This window comes from Mus pahari, chromosome 18, assembly GCF_900095145.1.
Source record: "Mus pahari chromosome 18, PAHARI_EIJ_v1.1, whole genome shotgun sequence".
In the NCBI taxonomy this organism is placed as follows: domain Eukaryota; kingdom Metazoa; phylum Chordata; class Mammalia; order Rodentia; family Muridae; genus Mus; species Mus pahari.
The window spans coordinates 47,219,620-47,241,041 of NC_034607.1; the positions used below are offsets into that span (position 1 = coordinate 47,219,620).

Sequence of the window (21,422 nt, forward strand, 5' to 3'; positions counted from 1 at the left end):
GAGAAGAAACAGGCCATGACACTGAGTTAACCTTTTAAAATAGAGTCATGGGGTACAAGGAGCTTCTACTGTGTACACTAGACTCAAGCCCACAGTAGACTTCTCTGTCTTTTGAGTCAGTCTTATGGTCAAAGGAACAGAACATAGATCTCAGGAGCTCAGGGCTTAGTGCTGTCTGCATCACTGACAGAGAAAGTCATGTAAGCTAAGTTTTTTGTTTTTTTTTTTTATCCACAGATACCATAGCTTTTTGTCTACTGGGCTTGCATGGCAGGTTTTCCTTTTCAGGACTATTTACAGCCCAAGTTATATCTATATCCAGTGGGGACTTTCAAAAGACTGACTATTACAAGACTCCATCCAGCTGTTCTTGGTCATAATCCCTGGGGCCCAATAATCTATTTTCACAGAATCCCAGAAGATTTCTAGGTCACTCTATGTTGAAAATGGTTGCAGGAAGGTATTTGTGAAGTGCTCTATCAGCAGCCATTGCTTACAGATGACAGAGCTAAGATGTCAGGAGAGAGTACCACAGATCAGGAAGCAAATCAGTATTGCAATTGAACAGAATCAGAATGTAATCATAGCTGACATTTGCCTAGAGTCACAGTTCTCCATTGGAATGGAGGTAGTTTAAACCTCCTCAGATGAGGTGTTTAGAAGATTATAAAATAGAGTATAGAAAAAGCTGCTTACACTCTTTGGTAGGGGAGGTTTCCAAGAATTAAACCACACATCAGAAAGTTAGGCCAAAACTGTTCTCTGTAGATTGGTTTTCCAGTTCACTTTATATAACCTTGGCCAAATCGCCAGGTCAGCATACAATAATGGACCCCTGTTTTCCTCCAGGACTAATTATTTTTTTCTTAACCTGGATCCCTTTAACTTTATAGCTATTTGAACATCTCTTCTGGAAGTGGCCATCCTTACAATGTCACAGGTGGGACCTAGAGTTCTGTTATAAATCAAGAGTGTCCCCTCATCTCAGGTAGTTCATCTTATCCTCTATTCTTTTGGGACAACTGCCCAGTTTGTGCTTAGGAGTGACTTTTCTGAAGCCTAGTTTCATGGTTGAGATACAGTTACTTCTACAGCTGCTTTAAGACACAGTCCATTATAGACAGAGCTTCATGGTGTCAAAGTGGCAGGCAGCTCACCAAGGAGATAGGCTGGAAAGGAACTACCTGAAGGGTTCTTTGTAAGGCATCCTGCCCTACCAGTTCGTTTCCTCATCTAAAATGAAGACTCTAGAGAAGAGCTCTAAGACACTTCTAACATGGTTGTTTGGTTGGTCCACCCAATATGCCAACATACTAAATTTCCTTTTGGTTTTGTTCTTTTTCTGTAGAAATTTGGATGTAACCATTGTTCATTAGAAGCAGTGGTGGTTCGAGGAAGAAAGATTTTCAGAACCGAAGATATTTCATTGACCAATAGTTGTGTTAGTTTTAATGAAATTAACCCACCCAGCACAGACTTTTATCTTTAAGCAAAAGGTAAGAAATGTTGGAAATTATTACCTTGTAGGGTTTGAAGGGAAATGAGTCACCATGAACAGAATCTAATGAGTGCTTAATATCCCTAGCTATTTTTACAGCCAAACAGAGCCAGAGACGCTCTACATGAAGAGGAGTCAGACTTTGTGCTAAGGAGTCTAAATTTTTGGGAGCCGCGTAATAAACACTCTTCTTAAAAGAAACTTACTGACTTTATAGCCTCATGCCTTTCAATGTGATCATATAAAAATTATTCTTCAAAATCAAAGCAGTTTTTCTTTGAAGAATTTTTGCAAGTTATCAAAAAGTCAGAACTTTTCTGGTTAAGTTCCCTGTCTTCCCCATGGCTGTAATGTCGGGGCAGTTGAAGCATTAGGTATGCATGCTCCTCTGTTCTTTCTTCCTTTCCATGCTCTCTGTCTCCCTCTCAGAATCCAGGCAGGAATCATTTATTCAGGTGCTAATTCTTCTATCACCAGCCAGACATAAACCGGATTTGACCTTGCGTCAGTTGCAACATTTATATACCCAAATAAATATGGACGTCACCCCGGCCACAGTCAGTCACAAATAAGTCATCCTTACTTGGCTTCCCAGCAGAATGCCAGAAACCAGAGAATTACAAATGATTGATTAATGACGAGAAGGGAAGGATTTGTACAAACTAAGGAAAAGGCTGGTTAGGGGATGGGGAGGGGAAACTAAACATCTCTGCCTATAAAGCTGTCTTTAAAGAGATTGAAAAAGATATGGAGATAGTCACTAAAAACTGCAAGAGGTTGATTGCTGGCAAGATCAAAGATCAAAGTTCCTGCTACTTGTCTGCCCCAGCCCCCCACCCTTAAGGGGAGAAAATAAGAATCAGCAGGAGAGCTTTAGGAGAGAGCAACTAGCTGACCCTCCTTGACTCTCTGCTTAATCATCTGGGGTGAGGCCATAGCAGAAGACAGCTTTAAAGCTTCCACGGGCATTAGCCACTGGCATAGGTGGCTTCTTTCTCCCTGAAAGGAAGATGGGTATCTTCCCTGGGCTAACTGGGCAAGGCTTCCTACAGGACAGCTCTGGCATCATCAGCAAACAGACCTGCTTTTGTTATTAAATGGCTATTTACTTTTCACCTTGAGCTGTTCACTTGAATGTGAGGTACTCCCGGGCCTTAGATGTCCTACCGTAGAACTGACACTATGCTAGAGTGTAAGGTCAAAGAAACAAATTCTAATTCAAAGGGGAAAGTAATGAGAGGTTTTCATTTATTTATTTATTTTTCAGGGAACACAAGGTGGAGAAGAGAAAGCCCAAAACCATTTAATCACCGTTCCAAAGTGTACTTTGATCCATGTCCTCAGTTGAAATTGACAACCTCCCAATCTATCAGGATGCTTTTTGCAGTGAAATGTCCATAAATTATTGAGAGGATTGAAGGCCTCTCCTTGGTGAAACTTGTAGGTTCCTGGCATTTTATAAAAATTTTCTAAACATCCAAATAAATAGCCTAAGCATTTTTTTTTAAAAAAGATTTTATTCTCACTTCTTTATGTGAGCACTGGGAAAAAGGAATCATGCCAACAGAGGCCCGCGTCCCTTGAGCTGGAGCTGCAGGGAGCTGTAAGCCCTTGGCTGTGGGTGCTGGGAACTGAAGTTTTTCTTTAAGAACAGTGGATGCTCTTAACTGCTGAGCCATCATCTCAGCCCTATCCTGAATCTTTAAGAGGACTCTGACAGCTTCCTTGCCTTGGAGTTGCTGTATTTATTTGAATTTCTTGATCACTCAATCCATCTTCTCTTTGGTTCTAAAGAAACCCTAAATAAACTAGCCTAGTATATAGAAGAGTAGTGATATTCCCTTCTGGCTGTCCTTAGAGTTTTTTATGAGGGTCTGAAGTAGAGCAGAATACGTGTGCCTGCACTCTAAGGACCGTCGTTTTTTTGAGTGCCACTTGCTTATTGTAAGAAGTAAAAATGACCATTATAAGTTTGTTCTTTCTAAACTTTATGGACAGGCAGCTGAATGTTGATGGCTTCTTCTGCTCATCATGGGAACATTTACCAAATGGACTCGAAGGTAGGTAGGTGGCTTGTGCAGCCAGCAGAATCCGTGTGTCTCTGTGGGTAACCACGACTGCTACTGAGGAACACTGGTCCTAAGCACATAATCTGAATAACCCAAGTTTGATAGCAAGGAGCCAGGCTGTAGAAGGAGATCTGGTCCTGTTCTCATTTTTTATCAACTGTCTAAGTTAGTTCAGGGTAATTAATCTCAAAGGCTTCTGAAACCTCATTTGTAAATAAGGTAAAATGTAAGTGCTCATTTGTTCAGCTGTTAAAATGATCTTATAAAGTAATGTAAAAGGACCTAGCCTGGTACCTGGAAGGTGGTAGGTTTTGTTTTTGTTTTTTTTTTTTTTTTTTTTTTTTTAGTATCTATTACTATGCTTTCAGAATTTTTTGTTCCATCAATAGCAGAGATTATGGTGCTATTATTTTGATCTTTTAATCACAGTTTATTTCAAGGAGGCGATTTAGGGTTAGTAGGGTTCCTACAGAGATGTAGGAAGATAGGAGAATGTGATTCTGTCTGCTATGTCCACAAAAGATGGTGGTAATAGAGACAAGAGTGAACATCTATTGAGGCTCACTAGGTTAGACATAATACATGGATTCTAATTTAGTATAAGACACCTAATGTGTACACTATTATTACTCTTGTTTTATTGACGAGACAAATAAAGTGTAAAGAATAAGGAATGTGCTCAAACTTATTTTACCAATGGGAGGCAAACCTTGAGGTTCAGTATAAAACAGCAGGGGCCCTCGCTGGAGGCAGATTTCATCACCCATTGTTGGGATGACAACAAAGATATTTGCAACCAACTGCAACAACGCAATGTTAAGATGGCTGCATGTAAATAAAATGAATAAAATCATTTTCTACAGAAGTAGCAGCTTGGCTTCTTAAGTAAAACAGTCTATTAAAAAGGGCTGGAGAGAGGCTAAAGGCCAGCTGCTTTCATGGACAGCCCTCCATTCTTCTAGCACAGTTCTTAACCTGCGGGTCATGACCTTTTCGGGGGGTGTTAGATGATCCTTCACGAGGGTCACCCAAGACCATTGGAAAAGAGATATACTATTATATTCACAACAGTAGTAAAATTACAGTTATGAAGTAGGAATGAAAATAATGTTACGGTTGGGAATCTCCACATGAGCAACTTAAAGGGTCACACTATTCGGGAAGTTGAAAGCCACTGCTCCGAACATTCACAGAGTTGTAACTAACTTTAAAGTTATTGTTCCGTTCTAGGTTTCTGGCTCTTCTTGGGTTACGTTTATGTTCTCTGTCTCTACAATATCCAGAAGCAAACTAAGGTAAACCTGTTTTGTAAAATAGCGCCAGGGTCCTGATAATTCTATATTTGAAGTATGATTCTATTACTTTTATTAAAACTTAGCAACATGGAGTCTATAAGAGTACACATTCAGTTTGAATTAATTCAGCAGCATTTGGATGATTTTGAGAAAGGGAGAGCAATTGAACACATCGGAGCATTAGCTGGCATCTCCTCAGGCCAGCTGGTTTGTGATAGAGAAACTCACTTCCTGCTGTTAAGACAATCCAGGCCCAGCTTATTTCTTCTGTCTCTTATTCCCTCTCTGTCTCTCTGTCTTTGTCTCTTTCTCTCTTTCTCCTCTCTCCCTACTTCTCTGTCCCTTCTCTCGTCATCTCTGTTTCTCTTTTCTCCCTCCACCATTGCATCCCTTCCCCAGCTTTGTATAATTCTCATTCTCTTTCCCCTTGAATCTGCTCAAGTGTGTGCTTTGGAGTTAGGCATCTTGCTAAAGCTAGAGGCACCTGCCAAGGATCAGTATAAGAAACTGTACTTGAAGACATCTGCCCCTACCCGTCTCCAAACCCTTCTTCTCACCTATAGGCTGTGCTAGAACTTCCTGACCAGCTCAGGTACTGTAACAACTGACCCTGTGGATCGAGACAGCACACTGAAGACAGTCACAATGTTCCTTTGTCCTGTGGATACTTATTCCACACAGATGGCGTCTTCTGAATGGGTTGCTGCCTGCCTTGCTGTGGTTTGGCTTTGGATCCCCCAATTAGCTCATTCCTGTGTAAGTGACCTGTGTAACCAGCTGAGGTAAGAACAAGCATTGGTCCAGCATTCCAGCTTCTGATTTGGAAATGGAACTAAAATATGAGATAAATTTAGCAGGTGGATAAGTTTGTGTAAAGTCTTAGTTTATGCAGAATTTTTAATGTTAGAAAAAAGTAGGGAAAAAAACCACTTGTCTAATATCCTTGATAAAATAAATTGTATCTCATAATATTTTAGAACTGTTAAAATTATGAGTGTTCACAACACACTACTATTATGTGACAAAGGTCATGCAATATATATATACATATATATATACACACACATATATATATATACACATATATATAATGTGCAATATGTATAATATATGTAAGATGTGTAATATATGTAAGATGTGTAATATATGTAAGATGTATGATATGTATGATGTTTAATATGTATAATATGTGTGATATATGCAATATGTGTAATATGTGTAAAATATGATGTAATATATGTAAAAGATTAGTCCATTTAAAAATTGTGGGTCAAAATATGACAGTGTGCATATTTTTGTGCAATTTCCTTAAGAATTATAGAAATTTAAAATGTGAAAGATATAGGAATGTTAATTGGTGGTAAGACTATATATTCTACAGCTTATTAATATTTCCTGCCTCATTTATAAGGGGCATGCATTGTTATTTGTATTATTAAAAGACTCATAAGATATATATATATATATATTTTAATATATATATATATATATTAAAAATAGTCTTGTAAGTGATAAAGTTTATCTAGGCAGGAATGAGGGTTTGCCTTAAAATATTTTCTGGTCCTTTTGGCTATGCCAACTGTCAGGGTTAAGCCAGGCAGTTGGAGAGTGTCATAATACAACATACAGAATGGATTTGTTTAGAGGTTATGGAGGATGAGGAGGGGGTATTGTAAGAGACCAAGTTGGGGGTGTCCTGGCTAGCAGGGCCTAGCTTGGAGCCCAAGTTCAGGGATGTAGCTAGGATAGGAAAAATTACAAGAAAGAGTAGATTAGTTTCTTTCTTCTTTTTCTCCAAACTTTTAAAATTTGAGACAAAGTAGGTCTTACAATGTAGTCCTGGCTGGTTTGAAACTAGTTATGTAGCCAGGCTGCCCTTGCATCCACAGAGCTCTGCTTGCCTCTCCCTCTAGATTAGAGGCATGGACCATCATGTTCTCAAGTAAACTTTAATAACAGAGCTGAAGGTGCCTCTGTGTCTCCTCTTCCTTCTGACTACTGATTTTATGTCTTCATTTTATAATTTGTGTTATAGATACATTATCTTTTATTTACCTGTGGTATGTTTTATTGATTGCACTGCATGGAATTGCTTTGCCTATTCACCTAACCTGACAAATACTTTTTACAGATTTGGTAAAAGATCTGTGCCTTTGAGATATTGAAGAAGAAACATAATGTCCACACCATTCAGCCTGTATATGTGGGATCTTTCTAATATATAATCATTACTATAAACACCACATAAAATGCTTAGGATACAGTGAGTTGAACACACCTGCCTCTTTCCCAGCCACTCAGAACAATAGCCCCAGATACTTAAAGCCTGCTGACAAACATCTTATTTATTTATTTATTTATTTATTTATTTATTTATTTTCTTTATTTACATTTCAAATGCTATCCCAAAAGTTCCCTATACCCCCCCCCTGCTCCCCTACCCACCCACTCCCACTTCTTGGCCCTGGCCTTCCCCTGTGCTGGGTCATATAAAGTTTGCAAGACCAAGGGGCCTCTCTTTGCAATGATGGCCGAATAGGCCATCTTCTGCTACATATGCAGCTAGAGACACGAGCTCAGGGGGTGCTGGTTAGTTCATATTGTTGTTCCACCTACAGGGTTGCATCCCCCTTCAGCTCCTTGGGTACTTTCTCTAGCTCCTCCATTGGGGGCCCTGTGTTCCATCCAATAGCTGACTGTGAGCATCCACTTCTGAGTTTGCCAGGCACTGGCATAATCTCACAAGAGGCCACTATATCAGGGTCCCTTCAGCAGAATCTTGCCGGCATGTGCATTAGTATCTGGGTTTGGTGGCTGATGATGGGATGGATCCCTGGATGGGGTAGTCTCTGGATAGTCCATCCTTTCATCTTAGCTCTAAATTTTGTCTCTGTACTTACATCCTTTCATGGGTATTTTGTTCTGACAAACATCTCTTAATTGTAACGTGCATGCCAATTTCAGAATGGTTGCACAGCTGTTTTGTGGTTTGCTTGCTTTTTCCAACAACTATGAGGTTGGGTGGACAGTTACCCTTAGTTCTAACTCACCACACCCACAAGGAGGAAATAGCATCTCCATTCACCTTCCTAGATCACGGCCCATGTTTGGCACTGATAACCCTCTGTATTACCTAACTGCCAGAGCTTCTGTGGGTATTAAAGTGATTAAGTTACGCAAAATTATTTTCTTGTCAACAAAACCATGGCAGTTTAGATGACATTGAAATATTTTTTTCTGTATATGTATTAATTTAAAATGTTATGCCTTCAGGGAATCATCATTAATAAGTGATGCCTAAGTGGGACCATGATTTAGATACTTTCAAAGCCAGAACTAACCTATAATATTGGGAATGAAGGGAAGTAGAGAGTTTAGGGAGGAAAATCCAGGGCAATGGGGAGAGCAGATGTGGCAGAAGCAAGAGGAGAGCAGTAGCTGCCCAGGAGAAGAACACCAAGTGTTCAAAGGTGCCAATGTGGGATGGGAAGCCCAGAAAGTCAATGCAGGTCCATAGTCTTAAAGGCTACACCAGTCATTGTAAGTTTGCAGTGGAGTGCTAAAGGCTTATGTGCAAGTTGGCAATGATTAGTGGTCTAAGGAGTTAACCTACTATTTAAATGTGGCCCCACCCCAAATAAGGACTATTCAATGACATCACAGCTTGTTTTCCTTTCTTTTCAGCAGCTTCCATCTCTATAACTATGGCCCGTGCTCAGAAATGGAGTGCAGGCGCCATGGAATTGTCTACATCCCTCTGCTAGTCCCTATGCCTAGTGCTGAGTGGGTCCTTGTGAGATATTTCTAGAACGAATGAAGGGGCAGGGTGCAGAGTGGCCTAAGGCTATTCCCTGCTCCTATGCTACTTTCTTTCTTTGAGTATCTTTGAGACATTCTTTGTAGCTATCTTTTTGAATGCCTTTATGACTAGGGCAGAAGAAAGGCAACTTGAGTTTTTCATGTAGGAGAGCCACATTATTTCACAGATATGTTTAGGTTTCCTAGTTATTTATGGACCTTATCAGACAATCTTACAGATTTTTATGCTATTTTTTTTTTTTTTTGCCACTAAAAATTCCACTATAGACTCAGGATAACAATACTTGATTTTAGAAGACTTGCTGGTATCAACTTCTTCTGCATTGGTTTCTCACTACTGCCTAAGTGTAGGACTCTGGAAGCACAGAGTGTGGGGCAGGTAAGATCTCCGGTGGACTGGTAGAGCATGGCCATGGCAACTGTTGCCATAGCAACTGTACACTCCCACCCAGCTTCCTTACCCTCAGATCCCCACTTGACAAACAAGCTACCTCTGGGGCTCTCTTTGCCAGTTTCAGCCATCTGATGCCTTCACACACATATTCCTCAGAAGAAGGACATTTTCATGACCATTTTGTACATCTGTGGGCTTTTTGTTGTGTTGTAAATACAGCTCAGGAATGACAGGCTGTAATTAGTCCTCTGCTGAGCCTGGCTACAGACCCTCCTGGGTATCATTTCTGTTTGGATCTGCAGAGAGTCTTGCTGTTTGTCTCGACCCATGATATTTTACTATGATAACCTAATAATAGCTTGCAATTTATGAGAGCTCCATGCCCTGGAGGCCCCTGTGCTCCAGAGGGAAAGAAGAAAGTGAGCATAATGTAGCTCTCTGATCACAAATAATAGAGCCCAAATCAGCCATCTTTTTCTTGTGCATGACGCACAGGATTTATATTTGCTGAGCTAAATGAAGGTTATCGAATATGGTCACTCCCCAATTTAGCATTTTCGGTGATCATGTGCTGGGAAAGGTGTCTACCTCATGGAAGGCATTTCATGGATTTAATTTTTAGAATGAAGCAGAGTATAAACAAGTAATATATAGCTTATGTTTCATTCCTGAGAAGAGGCAGAATGTAAGGTCTGTGTGCTGGGAGCAAAGATGGTATCCAGCTGGTATTGCACATAAATGCCAAGCGCTGTGACTTCATATTTATACCATGTTATATCCCAAACAGATACCAACATTCTTTAATACCCACATGTAAGAATTACCATTCAAATTAAGTGACAATTGTATTCTTTTCTAAAAATACCAGTGAGCCTGAAGAGTCATTCTGTCGCACACACTGTGTCCGTGACATGGTAATGAAGAGACACCTTCTTGCAGCCTAGTATTTCTTCTGATGAGTTTGGCAGCAGTGCGGAATTCTTTGTACAGGGTGATAGGCCCTGGTGAATAGGTCTGGGTTTCTGTGTTCTCTCCCTAACAGTCGTGATAGGTAGTATTGATCACGACACTTTGGAAAATGAGAAGCTGAATTAATGACCCTGGGCTCCTTAACATTGGCTATGATCAACAAACTGAAGTGGTCAAAGGCATATATAAAAGACTTATGTAATGTTAAACATTGGGGAGCATCCTACAGTTCCTCAGTGTTGATTCTAAGTGTCATTGCGTAATTTTTCCCTCCAAGGAAACAAAAATGTATGAGTATTTCTGGGGAGAAGGCACTTTGAGGTATTTGAATTGCTTCAAAGATATCAAAATTTACAGATGCCGAAAGCAGCTAAGATGAAAAATACCTTCACAGAGTTGAAAGATGTCTGGTAAAAAGACATTTAAACATCTTTAAATTTATATTCAATAAATCCATCCTTATGTACTATAAGAGGAAATACAATTACAGTAAAATGGAGAACCCACATTTTTATATTAAAATGTCTTCAATAGTAACTCAGAAAAGACAGAACTATATAGTCAGAAAGTGTGTAAGAGATTTCTTGAGGCTGGAGGGAGAAATCAACATTATCTGTCAATGGTGAGGGATCTTATTGGGAGTATTCAATGCTCTAAAACAAGAGTTTTTAGGGCAACAATAGCAGAACCCAGTGAATTTACTGAACAGTCGGTATGGGGTGTTCTTCAAATGTGTAAATTTTATGGGTTGAAAGTAATGCCTGAATAATGTGTTAAAAATGTAGGATTGGCCTGCATTTAAAAGAACAAAAGAGTAACTTTTGAGATTTTTTTTTTATTATCCTATTTCCAAATATAAGGAGAAAGGGAGGAAAATCAACCAAACACCACTACACATCCATGTCAGAGGACCGACTGCATACTTTTTGATCTTCATGGGCTAAAGGGTCTGAGATCTTTATTTTACATGAAACCCACTTCTTGTTAAATGTACCTAAGATGGAAAGAAATGGGGACTTACAATCTCTCACAACACACAAACAGTATTTCAAGTATAAGAAGACACACATACATGGGCATGTGTGTACACATATACACATAGCATCCTGTGTCTACTGTTGTGCTTGCTTTGGCAGAGAACATTGTAAAAAGTCTCAGATAAGATGGAATGCAGTATTTTTAATGCCTCTCACTTATCCTGTGATTTTTTAATAAGGCTGAGTGAAAGTGGCTGGTGTGCCACTGGGCACTAATCCAAGGCCTCTGGAAGGTTTTGGGCTAGGTGTGACACATGCTGAGTATCTATGTTCCCTGGACTGCCTCCTGAGGGATGACATCATTGCTATCAGCTTGGTCATGATGCAGCCTTGTGTTCATTGCCATGTGTTCACTCAGTATTGAGAAAGATAAGTTAAGAGCTGTAACTGCCAGCCGAAAACTTTTAAGTCATGTAGTATAGGCTCTTGGTCGGATCAGAAAGAATAAAAGCTGAGGGAGGGGTTGAAGTGGATCTCCCAGGTTCTTGCAAGTGTTTTGGACTCTTTGCATGGCCTCGTTTGTGAAGTGTTTTGCTTTAGAACAAAAGGCAGCTGTGGCATTGGTTACAGAGGAATTCTTATGAAATCTGGTATCCAGCCCTCTTTTACATCTCTATCCTTGTCAAGTTCTGCTCCTGTACACTTCTTTCAACTTCAGTTAACATCACCTAACTGTGGGTGACTGCACTGGTGAGTACTGACCACTTAACCCCCAGATGGCTTCCGGCTGAAGTAGGGTTAAGATGGGGTCTGTAGGAAAGTACTGATGTGACTAATGCTGCTGAGGAGTGCTTCCCTGGCACTGTCCCCAGGGGCCTTGCCTCCAGCCTGACTGTGGGTCTGACAGTCCTGTTTTCTTAGCTATGACCTTTCTTGGTAGTGAAGAAACTGGCTGAAGACAAAACATTCCTGCCCCGAGGCAGCCTCTTGGAGGAGCCAACACCATAGGCACCGGGGAATCTTGGCTCCGGGTAGACCATTTGGGATGATAGAAAATGTTTACCATTTAACTTGCTATGCATACACACTGTAGAGTGGCTCCCCTTGAATACTGTGAGTGTCTGACTTGAAGTGCCAACATTCAGAGGCTGGAGCTCAAGAAGAGGTAATACAATTGCAGGAAACAAAGCCATTAAGGATATCTACACACCAACGCCCCCAGCATAATATATCAAGGGAGACAAGCTAATAATTTATGTAGCTACCCATGCTTTAATAGGTATACTTGGGCTAAATAACCCAGAGGACTAAACTTTTCAACTAGCAGATTGAAATAGAAGAAAAAGAAGATATAACATTTCTTTTAGTATCTGCTTTATACTACTCCTGCTGCCAGGTACTTTAAAGGTGAGTGTTCTAATAACAGTACTATGAGATATATTTTCAATCCCTCTCCTGCCTCCGTGTATTTCTTCATGCCTAGATGTGTGTTTGCAAGTGTGTGGGCTCACATATATACAAATACACGCATGTAGAAGCCTAAGGTTGATGTTAAATTCTTCCTCTATGGCTCTGTCTTAGTCACTGAGTCAGGGTCTCTCACTGAACCATGAGCTTGCTGACAAGGCTAGTCTAGGTAGCCAGCTTGCTCCAGGATTCTCCTGTCTCTCCGTTCTGATTGTTGGCATTACAGCTAGGCAGACATATCTACCCAGCTTTTATGTGGCTTCTGGGACTCCTAATCCCAACCCTCACCCTCCTGCTTTCAGGACAAGCAGTTTAATTGCTTAACCACCTTTCCTACTGTGGAGAGATTTTTATTTTGTATGAGTCAGGCCAAGAAACCAAGGCTTGCAGGTGTCAGACAACGTGCCTCCACAGCATGTCACACACAGTCACACACAGAAGAAGGTGGGTTGGTTTACACCCTGCTGCACCTGACTTGAATGCTTATGTTCTTTTATATTGTCTCAACGCATGTGCTTCGATATCCCGATGTCTGAGAGAAGGGTGTTCAGTCTTTCAGAAACTGAAGGCTGTGAAGTATTAACCTGTCTGCCTGTGAGTTCTGTACCAACAACATCAGGTCTTTGTGGACAGGATACAACAAGAAGAACCTAAGCCAGTGTGATTCCCTGCTGTTCTTTTTGGAGCTCAGATGGCTGCTGAGTCAGAAGAGCTGGGTAGAATTTCCCACTGAGAAGTGCTTGCTTAGACTCGGTGTTGTCCTGTCCCCTTCTAACCCCACATCTGTGCTTAAGAGAGGGCTGGAGCGAGAATGTTTCTTGACAAATCCTTGGACAGAAGTTTACTCTCATTCTGCTGGAGATTGGCTTCCAGAGCTACCCATAATCCTTCTTCTGTCTGTTTGGAGAGCATCCTGAATGCACTTTCTTCAGACTCCACCCCCACACACCTAGATGGTGGTGTACTACAGGCTGCTTGACCTAGCCTTGCAATGACCAAACCTCCTTGCTCGCATGTGTCAGCCACATGTATCTGGGCTGATGAGAAATGTCTTGGCATTTCATTTATTGCTAGCTATTTCAGAGCTGAATACTTCCAGTAGACTAAGCTTTAAAATTTTTACTTATAAAATAATGAGTGCAGAATGATAAAGGTAAGTCTTTACTAATTTTGGAAATTGAAACATAAAGCCTACTGTGTGACTTTTATTCTAAAGTGAATAAGAGCCTGGGGTCAAGAGTTTGCAAATAGCCACAGTATGGCATGCTTTAAAAGTGAAAAATGTCAAAACTGAGGCAAGGAGATAGGAATAATTTCAAGAAAATTGTAAGGCATATGGAAAAGCGTTCATAGAGTACTTTAAATATATGTTTAAAATGGCAGAGCGGAACGGCTAGGAACTGTAGTATAGAATACACAGATTCCATCCGTCTGAACTTAAACTAAGGGTAGACAAATAATTTATTCTCTTAACTTGGTAAAACATGAGAGAAAGACTTACAGTGCTCACTCTCTTGTGAGCTGTGGCGTTGTCTTTAGAGAGGGCCACCGCTGTCTCCATCCCCAGATGTGGTATCTAATACATTTCCAGGCTGACACTGAGATTTGCCTCTCCCTGAGTTACCAGTATGACTTCTGCTACGTGGCAGCTATCGCAAGGCCCACTGGGAAATAAAGCACCATGATGTGGGAACTGTAAAATGCTTTCCTACTCAAGCCATTATAGAATGTGTTAGCCTTAGGAGCTCACTAGAAGCTGGGAAATGAAAAAAAACTGAAACATAAACCATTAATAATGAGTGATTTTTGGTATAAAAGTAACACAATATGGTCTGAATTGTGTTACGTTTACAGTAACACATAATGCAAGGAAAAACTAAGCAAAAGGAACCATCCCACCTTTTAGAGCAGGATCTAAGGGGCGAAATACACAGACTAAGGCTGCAAGGAACCAACCAAAAATGTAAATAATAGGCATATAAATATGGTGCAGACACCCAACACACACTAGAGCTTTCCGGCCACCTGCAGACTTTCCTATCTTGCTCTTAACTTCTCTCCACCCATCATCATGTTCTCTAATCCTCTTGACATTGTTTAGAATTGATCTTAGTGTAAAATCTGAGGTAATTAATTTCTGCATCTTATGTTAATGTGCAGAACATATTATTAAATCCTCTAACCAATTTCTGTTTGAACAGCCATAAGTATTAGTGTCCATTTTTTTTTTCAGGCAGAAGAATAGGCACAGAGAGTCAAAAGTCACTTAGACCCACACTGTGAATGAAGAACAGAAGTACAGACACCTGGGCTATACTCCTGGGTGTACATCAGTGCCACAGGAAAAAGAAAAGAAAATTGTGGATAGTTAATAGGACCAGCTTTATCTCAAATTCTTTTGTGGTATTTAAAATTCAAAAATGATATAAGCTTCCCCAAGATAAGAGCTTTTGTTTGTGAATTTTCTATATATACACTGAAAGAAAAAGTTCAAAACCATCCAGAATTGTGTTTCCTTTCATGTCATAAAACCCCCAGAGGGAACTAATTCCTACATGGCTTATTTCAAAGGATAAAAGGATAACCAGAGCACCGAAGGGGACAGAAAAATCTTACAGTGCCAGGGACTAAAAGACAGTCTGGAATATTCACATTTTAAATCTTTTTTCTGACTTATGATGAGCATCTGGCAGAGGGCAAGTTCAAGGGGGCAGTGGGCAGGCCTCAGGTACAGACCAGTTGAGACAGTGGAGAAAGATCAAGGCCAGACTTCAGGGGGTGGAGGACAATATTCCCAGCTGTTCAATGCCTCATAGGTTCCCTTGTAACTACAGAATGTTTTCTTTCAGAATCCAATACCAACATGATTCTAGATACAGGATACTCTATATCTAGAAACCAGCATATGAAGCAGAATGCCTTGGCCCCATACATGGGATTTATCCAAATAAATTACTGTGAGCTAAAATAAATGTCCAATCAGAGGAGGCCTCTCCTTTCCAGAGGGCTGCTTCCAAGTGTTTATCCTCATGTTTTCTCCTTGAATCTGGAGCTTTGCTTTCCACAGAAACAGTGGGAAGAGATATAGCTTGAGACTTGGAGACACAACACAGTTTACCCCCCAAATTTAAAAGTGCTGGCCTGAATTCTGTGGATATCCTATTTATGGAGCATGATATACAGTTACTATTGCCATAAAGCACAGGGGCTTTCCACGTATACAACAACTAATGGTTTAATTGAATTCACCTGGTAAGAAATCAATTGTTATAGTCCAGTTTTGGTATGAGGTGTGGTTAAAGCTTATCAAAGCTCTAGGTATGTTAGAGGCACCGTGACCCCACTTTCTCCTGGCTGGTGGCTTGTCTCAGAACTTAGAGCTAGAGAGTTGAAGTTAGTATGCTGTATGACCCACGATCAAGGAGGCAGTCTCCAGCTCTGGATCCTATATCAATAGGATGGGGAATTTGAGAAGGGGGGTAAGTTCTGGCCTATGAGAAGAGAAGAGAGGACTGGAATTCTCACAATTAGGAAACTTAAAAAAAATATTATTACTACACCCATAAAGCAGAACATTGCTTAAGCCCCATCAGAGAAGTAGATGGTAATTAACAAAGGGATTCACAACTGGACAATGTGCAGTGGGTGAGAGACTCTGGAGCTCTCAACACTGAATGGGGGTCTTCATCAAAGCTTCCTTTCAAGGCTCAAGGATTTATGTAGAAGAGGAGGTGGAGAGATTATAAACGCCAGAGGTGTTGGAGGACTCCAACGAAACAGGGTCTTCCAAACAGAACATTACTGACTCATGTGTTAACTCAAACTGTGACAGCACACATAAAACCCATCACAGGTTCAAACCAGACCAAGTCCCAGCACTAAACAGGGGAGGATGACATAAACTCCCACTCCTAACCAAGAAACTATTTGCAATTGATACCTGATGGGTATGCCCTATGCCAACACAAAATAAACCCATTCATATTTGTGTGTGTGTGTGTGTGTGTGTGTGTGTGTGTGTATGCACACACGTGTCGTTTTTAGTCTTGGGAGAGTTACCTATGAATCAACTCTTACCTGGCACTGAGGTTCCAAGAGCGACAAACACAACTGCAGTCACGGAATCTTTCAGACCAATGGTGCAGCCAAAGTGGGAAGCCAGATCTCCAATGAAGGCTGTCAGTAGGCCGATCATGAGGATGGAGACAATGAAGCAGGCCCAGCCATTCCAGTATTCTGTAGGTGGGACGAAGGCAAACAGAACCTTCCAGAACACTGTGAGAAAGTGCATCACGTAATCAAAACAGGAGGGCAGCTTTTCCTCCCCACATTCATCATCATCGTCATCTTCTCCTGGAAAAGAACACAGCACATTTCATTAAGACTCAGCTACCAGGTCTTCCACACTAGGCCAGGGTCTAGGCCATTGTCACGCTCCTCTGAGGGGATGGGGGCCATAAGAGGTCAATAAAGCTTAAGGCTTTCTAAAAGTCAATCACCATGAGTCAATTATTTCTCATGGTACTCAGAGACCACACTGATAGAGCTCAGTGGTCAGTGACAAAAGCTGACATATAATCAATACCCACACACTGCTCATATCACATCCCAGTGGGGTTTGTCACCAGAGTGATGAATATGATTTCTTGCCAAAAGTTGGAAATCTGGGAGAGAACCTTCTTTGTAGAATTTGGAGAAAGTTCTACTGGGGAATCTTCTCTTTCAGCTTAAAGTCTAATGGATAGTTGAATGACTCCTACAGGGTGACATTCAATCAAGGACCCTTAGCATACCAATGGACCATTTATACCACTCTAGATTCACCTCCTGTAGTTAAATAAAGGCCTTACCTTTATTGTACCCAAATAGTATCTTATCTGCATTTCCTCTGGCTTTAGCGTTAACTTTGCTCCCCATATTCTTAGTCCTCAATCCACCATCTTCTTCACTCATCCTTTGGAATGCCTCTCACCCCTCTTCAGAGATTTCATGGTTCCATATACTGAAAACTATAGCTGAATTGTTCTCAGTGTGTTCCCCAAGCAATGATAACAGGGAACTTACTAGAAGTGTAAATTCTCAGTCTAATTTAATGTGACAATAAGTCTGGACTTGTATACCCTCCTTGTGATTTGACTGCATGTTCAACTTTTGAAGTTGCTGCTTTATCTAAAATTAGACCTGTTTGATGTCCTCTTTTCTCCAGTTGACTGTGAACCCTAGCATTTAGTAACATCACCTCCACCACTTAGATGACTAAGTGTATATGAACTGAAGGAATGCATACATAGGTTTCTACTGATTTTTATATCACCATGTAATTACATGATATATGGACAAAGACCACAAGTTATTCATTTAAATCACACTTGAACATACATAGAAATGCAGAAGGCTTGCTAGTTTAAAACATCAGGACGTTACTACTACTACTAAATAATAATAATGATAGTAACCTAAGACAGATTTCATTAATAGGTAATGTAGCAGTAGTATAAATGCAATCTACCTTAAGCAAAAATAACCCACCCAAGTGTTTTCAAATTATGATAGTGAATGTCACTCTCAAAGTGATGGTAAATACAGGGTTGTGTGGTTTGTGATGATTTTTAAAGGGAACTCCTTGACTATTTTGTTTACTTCCTACAACACCACTCCGAATTTATCTACTTTGTTCCAACTAATATGGCTGGCAGCAGGTGGGGCTGGCAGCTCTCTAGCCGAATGTATGATCTGAGAACTCCAGCACTGAGCAAATGCCTATGGTCTACTGTGATACAGTCTAGGGTGAAGCCATCTAGGGCAAAAAGAAACATGGATAAACCCCTTACACCAGTGGTTCTCAACCTGTGGGTTGTGACCTCTTTGGGGGTACTTATCAAATATCCTGCATATTAGATATTTACAATTTATAACAGAAAAGTGCGGTTATGAAGTAGCAATTAAATAATTTTATGGTTGGTGGGTCACCACAGAGTGAGGGACTATGCTAAGGAAGATTAAGGACCACTGCCCTAGGCACACTCAAGCCTGGAGCAGAGAGAGAGTCTCATGAAACATGGAAGTGGGTTGTCTGGGTTTGCTTGAATAGAGAGGAAGCAATGGACTGCTCTTCCATGAGCACATGGTTACAATTATTGCATACACAGTTTGATTGTAGAAGATTGGCACTTTGGGAGGTAGCCAATAAGCTACAGGGAGAAAGCTCTGACAGGTGTACAGAATCACCTTTGTGGACTATGTAGGTGAACAACTTGAGTCAAGTGAACTGATAGAAAATTTTGTGAGTGAAAAAAGCATGGTTGACCTCCCAGGTTCATGCTATCGGAGTGAGAGCATGTTTTCCGTTCTGAAAGCACAAACTGCTTTTTGAATAAAAGCTACATTATACGTCCCCCTCCCCAAGGCAATGCTTTGACGCTCTAACCCCCAAACTTTAGAATGTGAGCTTGGATACAGAGCCTTGGAACAATAAAATGAGACTATGCATCAGAAAGGACACTGGCACCTGTCATGGTGTCCTAGGCCTGCTGTTCAGCATTTTAGACGTAGAGGCAAGAGCTAGAGTTTGAGGCCAGTTGTGCTGTACAATGAGGCCTTATTGAAAATACATATATGTACATGTACACACACACACACACACACACACACACACACACACACACACATGAGCAAGCTAAGGAGTTTCTTGGGAGAAACCAAACCTCAAACTTTGATACACAGAGAATGAAATTCTTCTGTTTAAGCATTATGGCAGCTTTGGCCAACCAGTAGCAGCTCTTTAGAATCCTCCCATGTCACTACTTAAATGTGGGGTATGTGTATCAACATGTCACATTGTAGTCACAACTATGTACAATTACTATAAGTCACTTAAAAACAAAGTAACAGTGCACATGCATTGGGATATGGTCACATTTATTTCATTGCTAACTTGATGGTGGGTGGGAGATGAGAACCATGCTAATTCTGTGTTTGACTCAAGAGCCTGGTTCCTGTCCTCCTCATTCACATTCAAAGAACTGTAAAGCACATGTAGCTATATGCTCAGCAAAAGCACTGGGATTTCTGCTTATGTTTAGTTTGTATCATATTTTCTTAGCTTCTCTATTCATGGGCACTTTGTAATTTCTCCAAACATACGATTAAAATGTTCAGAGCACTGATTTTCTGCCATCCGCAGAAACACATTCTGACTCTGCAAAATTATTTAATTTGAGAATGATTAAGTCTCAAAATTTAAAGATGAACCAGAAAGCAAAGAATGAAACTTCTCAAAAGAAGTGACAGAAGTAGATATTCCCTTTATCTTCAAGGTGGAATTAATAACATCTTTCCCAAGAAGGCTGTGGATTGGAATAATGAAAGCAGTTGTACCAGGTATCTGAGGATGCGTTGAGCTAATGAGGATCATGTAGCTCATCACTCTGTCCTTTTTCTTAGGTGTGCAGCTGTGTTTTCTCAGCATCATTTCATTGCTAAGTTAAGAAGCTGTTTCCTAAAATTATAGTCTAGAGTTTTTAAAACAAAATAATATAAAGCATAGGGGGTTGTGGTAAACTCCTTAATCTCTAGGAAGCAGAGGCAGGTGAATCTCTGTGAATTCAAGCCCCAGCTGGAGTTATACAGTAAGACCTTGAATAAAAAATAAACCAAACCACAAATCTCCAAAGAGAGAGGGGGGGAGAAGAGGGAGCTAGAGAGAGAATATCTCATATCTTCCAGAGTTATAGGGAATCTTGAAGGTTATCATGCTTAAGCCTGAAATAGGAAGCCCACATATCTTTTACAGCATTTTAAAGTTGAAGCATGTGTTCATTCTTTTCCCTGGGATCTCAGTGCACTTGATAAATTTGAATGATTAGCTGACAAGTCATATAACTATTAAAAATGACCACTGACTGCCATGCATGCTGAACACCTATCCTATCCCAGGGAAGGACAAGAGTGTAAGTGTTCTGTGCACTCACTGCCAGCTGTACTATCTTTAAGAGTCCGTTTCTTGTGAAGAGCAATGTAACAAGAGCCCCCGTCATACCTTGGGAACATTTCCTATGCCATCTCAGAGAAGACAGCAATTGGCTGCTTCTGTGGCCTACAAGTGGAGGATTTCTTGGGGTTACACGCTCCCTTTACTTCCCCCCCTCTGCGCAAGTGTAGAGATAGACACATTGGTGGGCTTGCTTTTGTAGACGCCCAGTTAAATCCCTCTTATCTCAGAATCCTTCTTTTCAGCTTTATAGATTCCACTAATGGAAAGATAAACAATCTGGGTTCCAATAATCCCTCCTGGAGCCTTATAAATGGCTTCCCCGACACACGATGGCTTCTATAAATACAACCAAAAAATAGGTAAAAAATAGCCAAGTCATTAAAAGTGCAGGTAGTGGAGACAGCCTCACGTCAACTATTGATGTAGTAACAAGGTGCTGTCACTTCCCTGGAGCACAGAACAAGGTACCAGCTCAATAGACCATGGATGGGAGTGTGAGGCTTGGTACCAAATGATAACTAATCTTCTAAAGTAAACAGGTGTTAGTTGACATTTCTCCATAGACATGGATCTCAGGAAGTGCTCTGAGAACCTGAAAAATAAACTGCTGGGATGTCCCATCCACTTGACTCAGAAACACTAAAAGCCAATTTCTGTCTTGTCACTTGCTTTGGGAAGACACTTAGATTTCCCAAGCCACAGATCCACATCTTTCAAAAGAGTTTGGTAACTGCTGCGTCACAGTGCTGCTCTGAAGACTGAAAGAGGAAAGATCCTTGCCCTTTGTAATAGTGTGTGCCACTTCATAGAGAGATGTGCTACAGTGCAGTATTGTTGCTTGCTGGCCAGAAGGTAATAAATTAACCCAGCTCCAGCAGCCTGATGTCACTGGCTCTCTGTTCTGCTCAAGCAAACCATCATCACTGCCGTTTCCCTGAGCT

General features: G+C 40.7%; 1 protein-coding gene across 13 annotated transcripts in view; it reads right to left on the reverse strand.

The window, feature by feature from the left end:
* The window catches only part of Slc8a1 (solute carrier family 8 member A1), a 350,274-nt gene that overhangs the window by 15,279 nt on the left and 313,573 nt on the right, over window positions 1–21,422 (reverse strand). For all 13 annotated transcript variants that reach the window (XM_029531202.1, XM_021218592.2, XM_021218588.2 and 10 more), the window contains one exon: window positions 16,566–16,841. In XM_029531202.1, coding sequence (XP_029387062.1) covers window positions 16,566–16,841 — 276 coding nt within the window. The remainder of the gene's footprint in view (window positions 1–16,565; window positions 16,842–21,422) is intronic.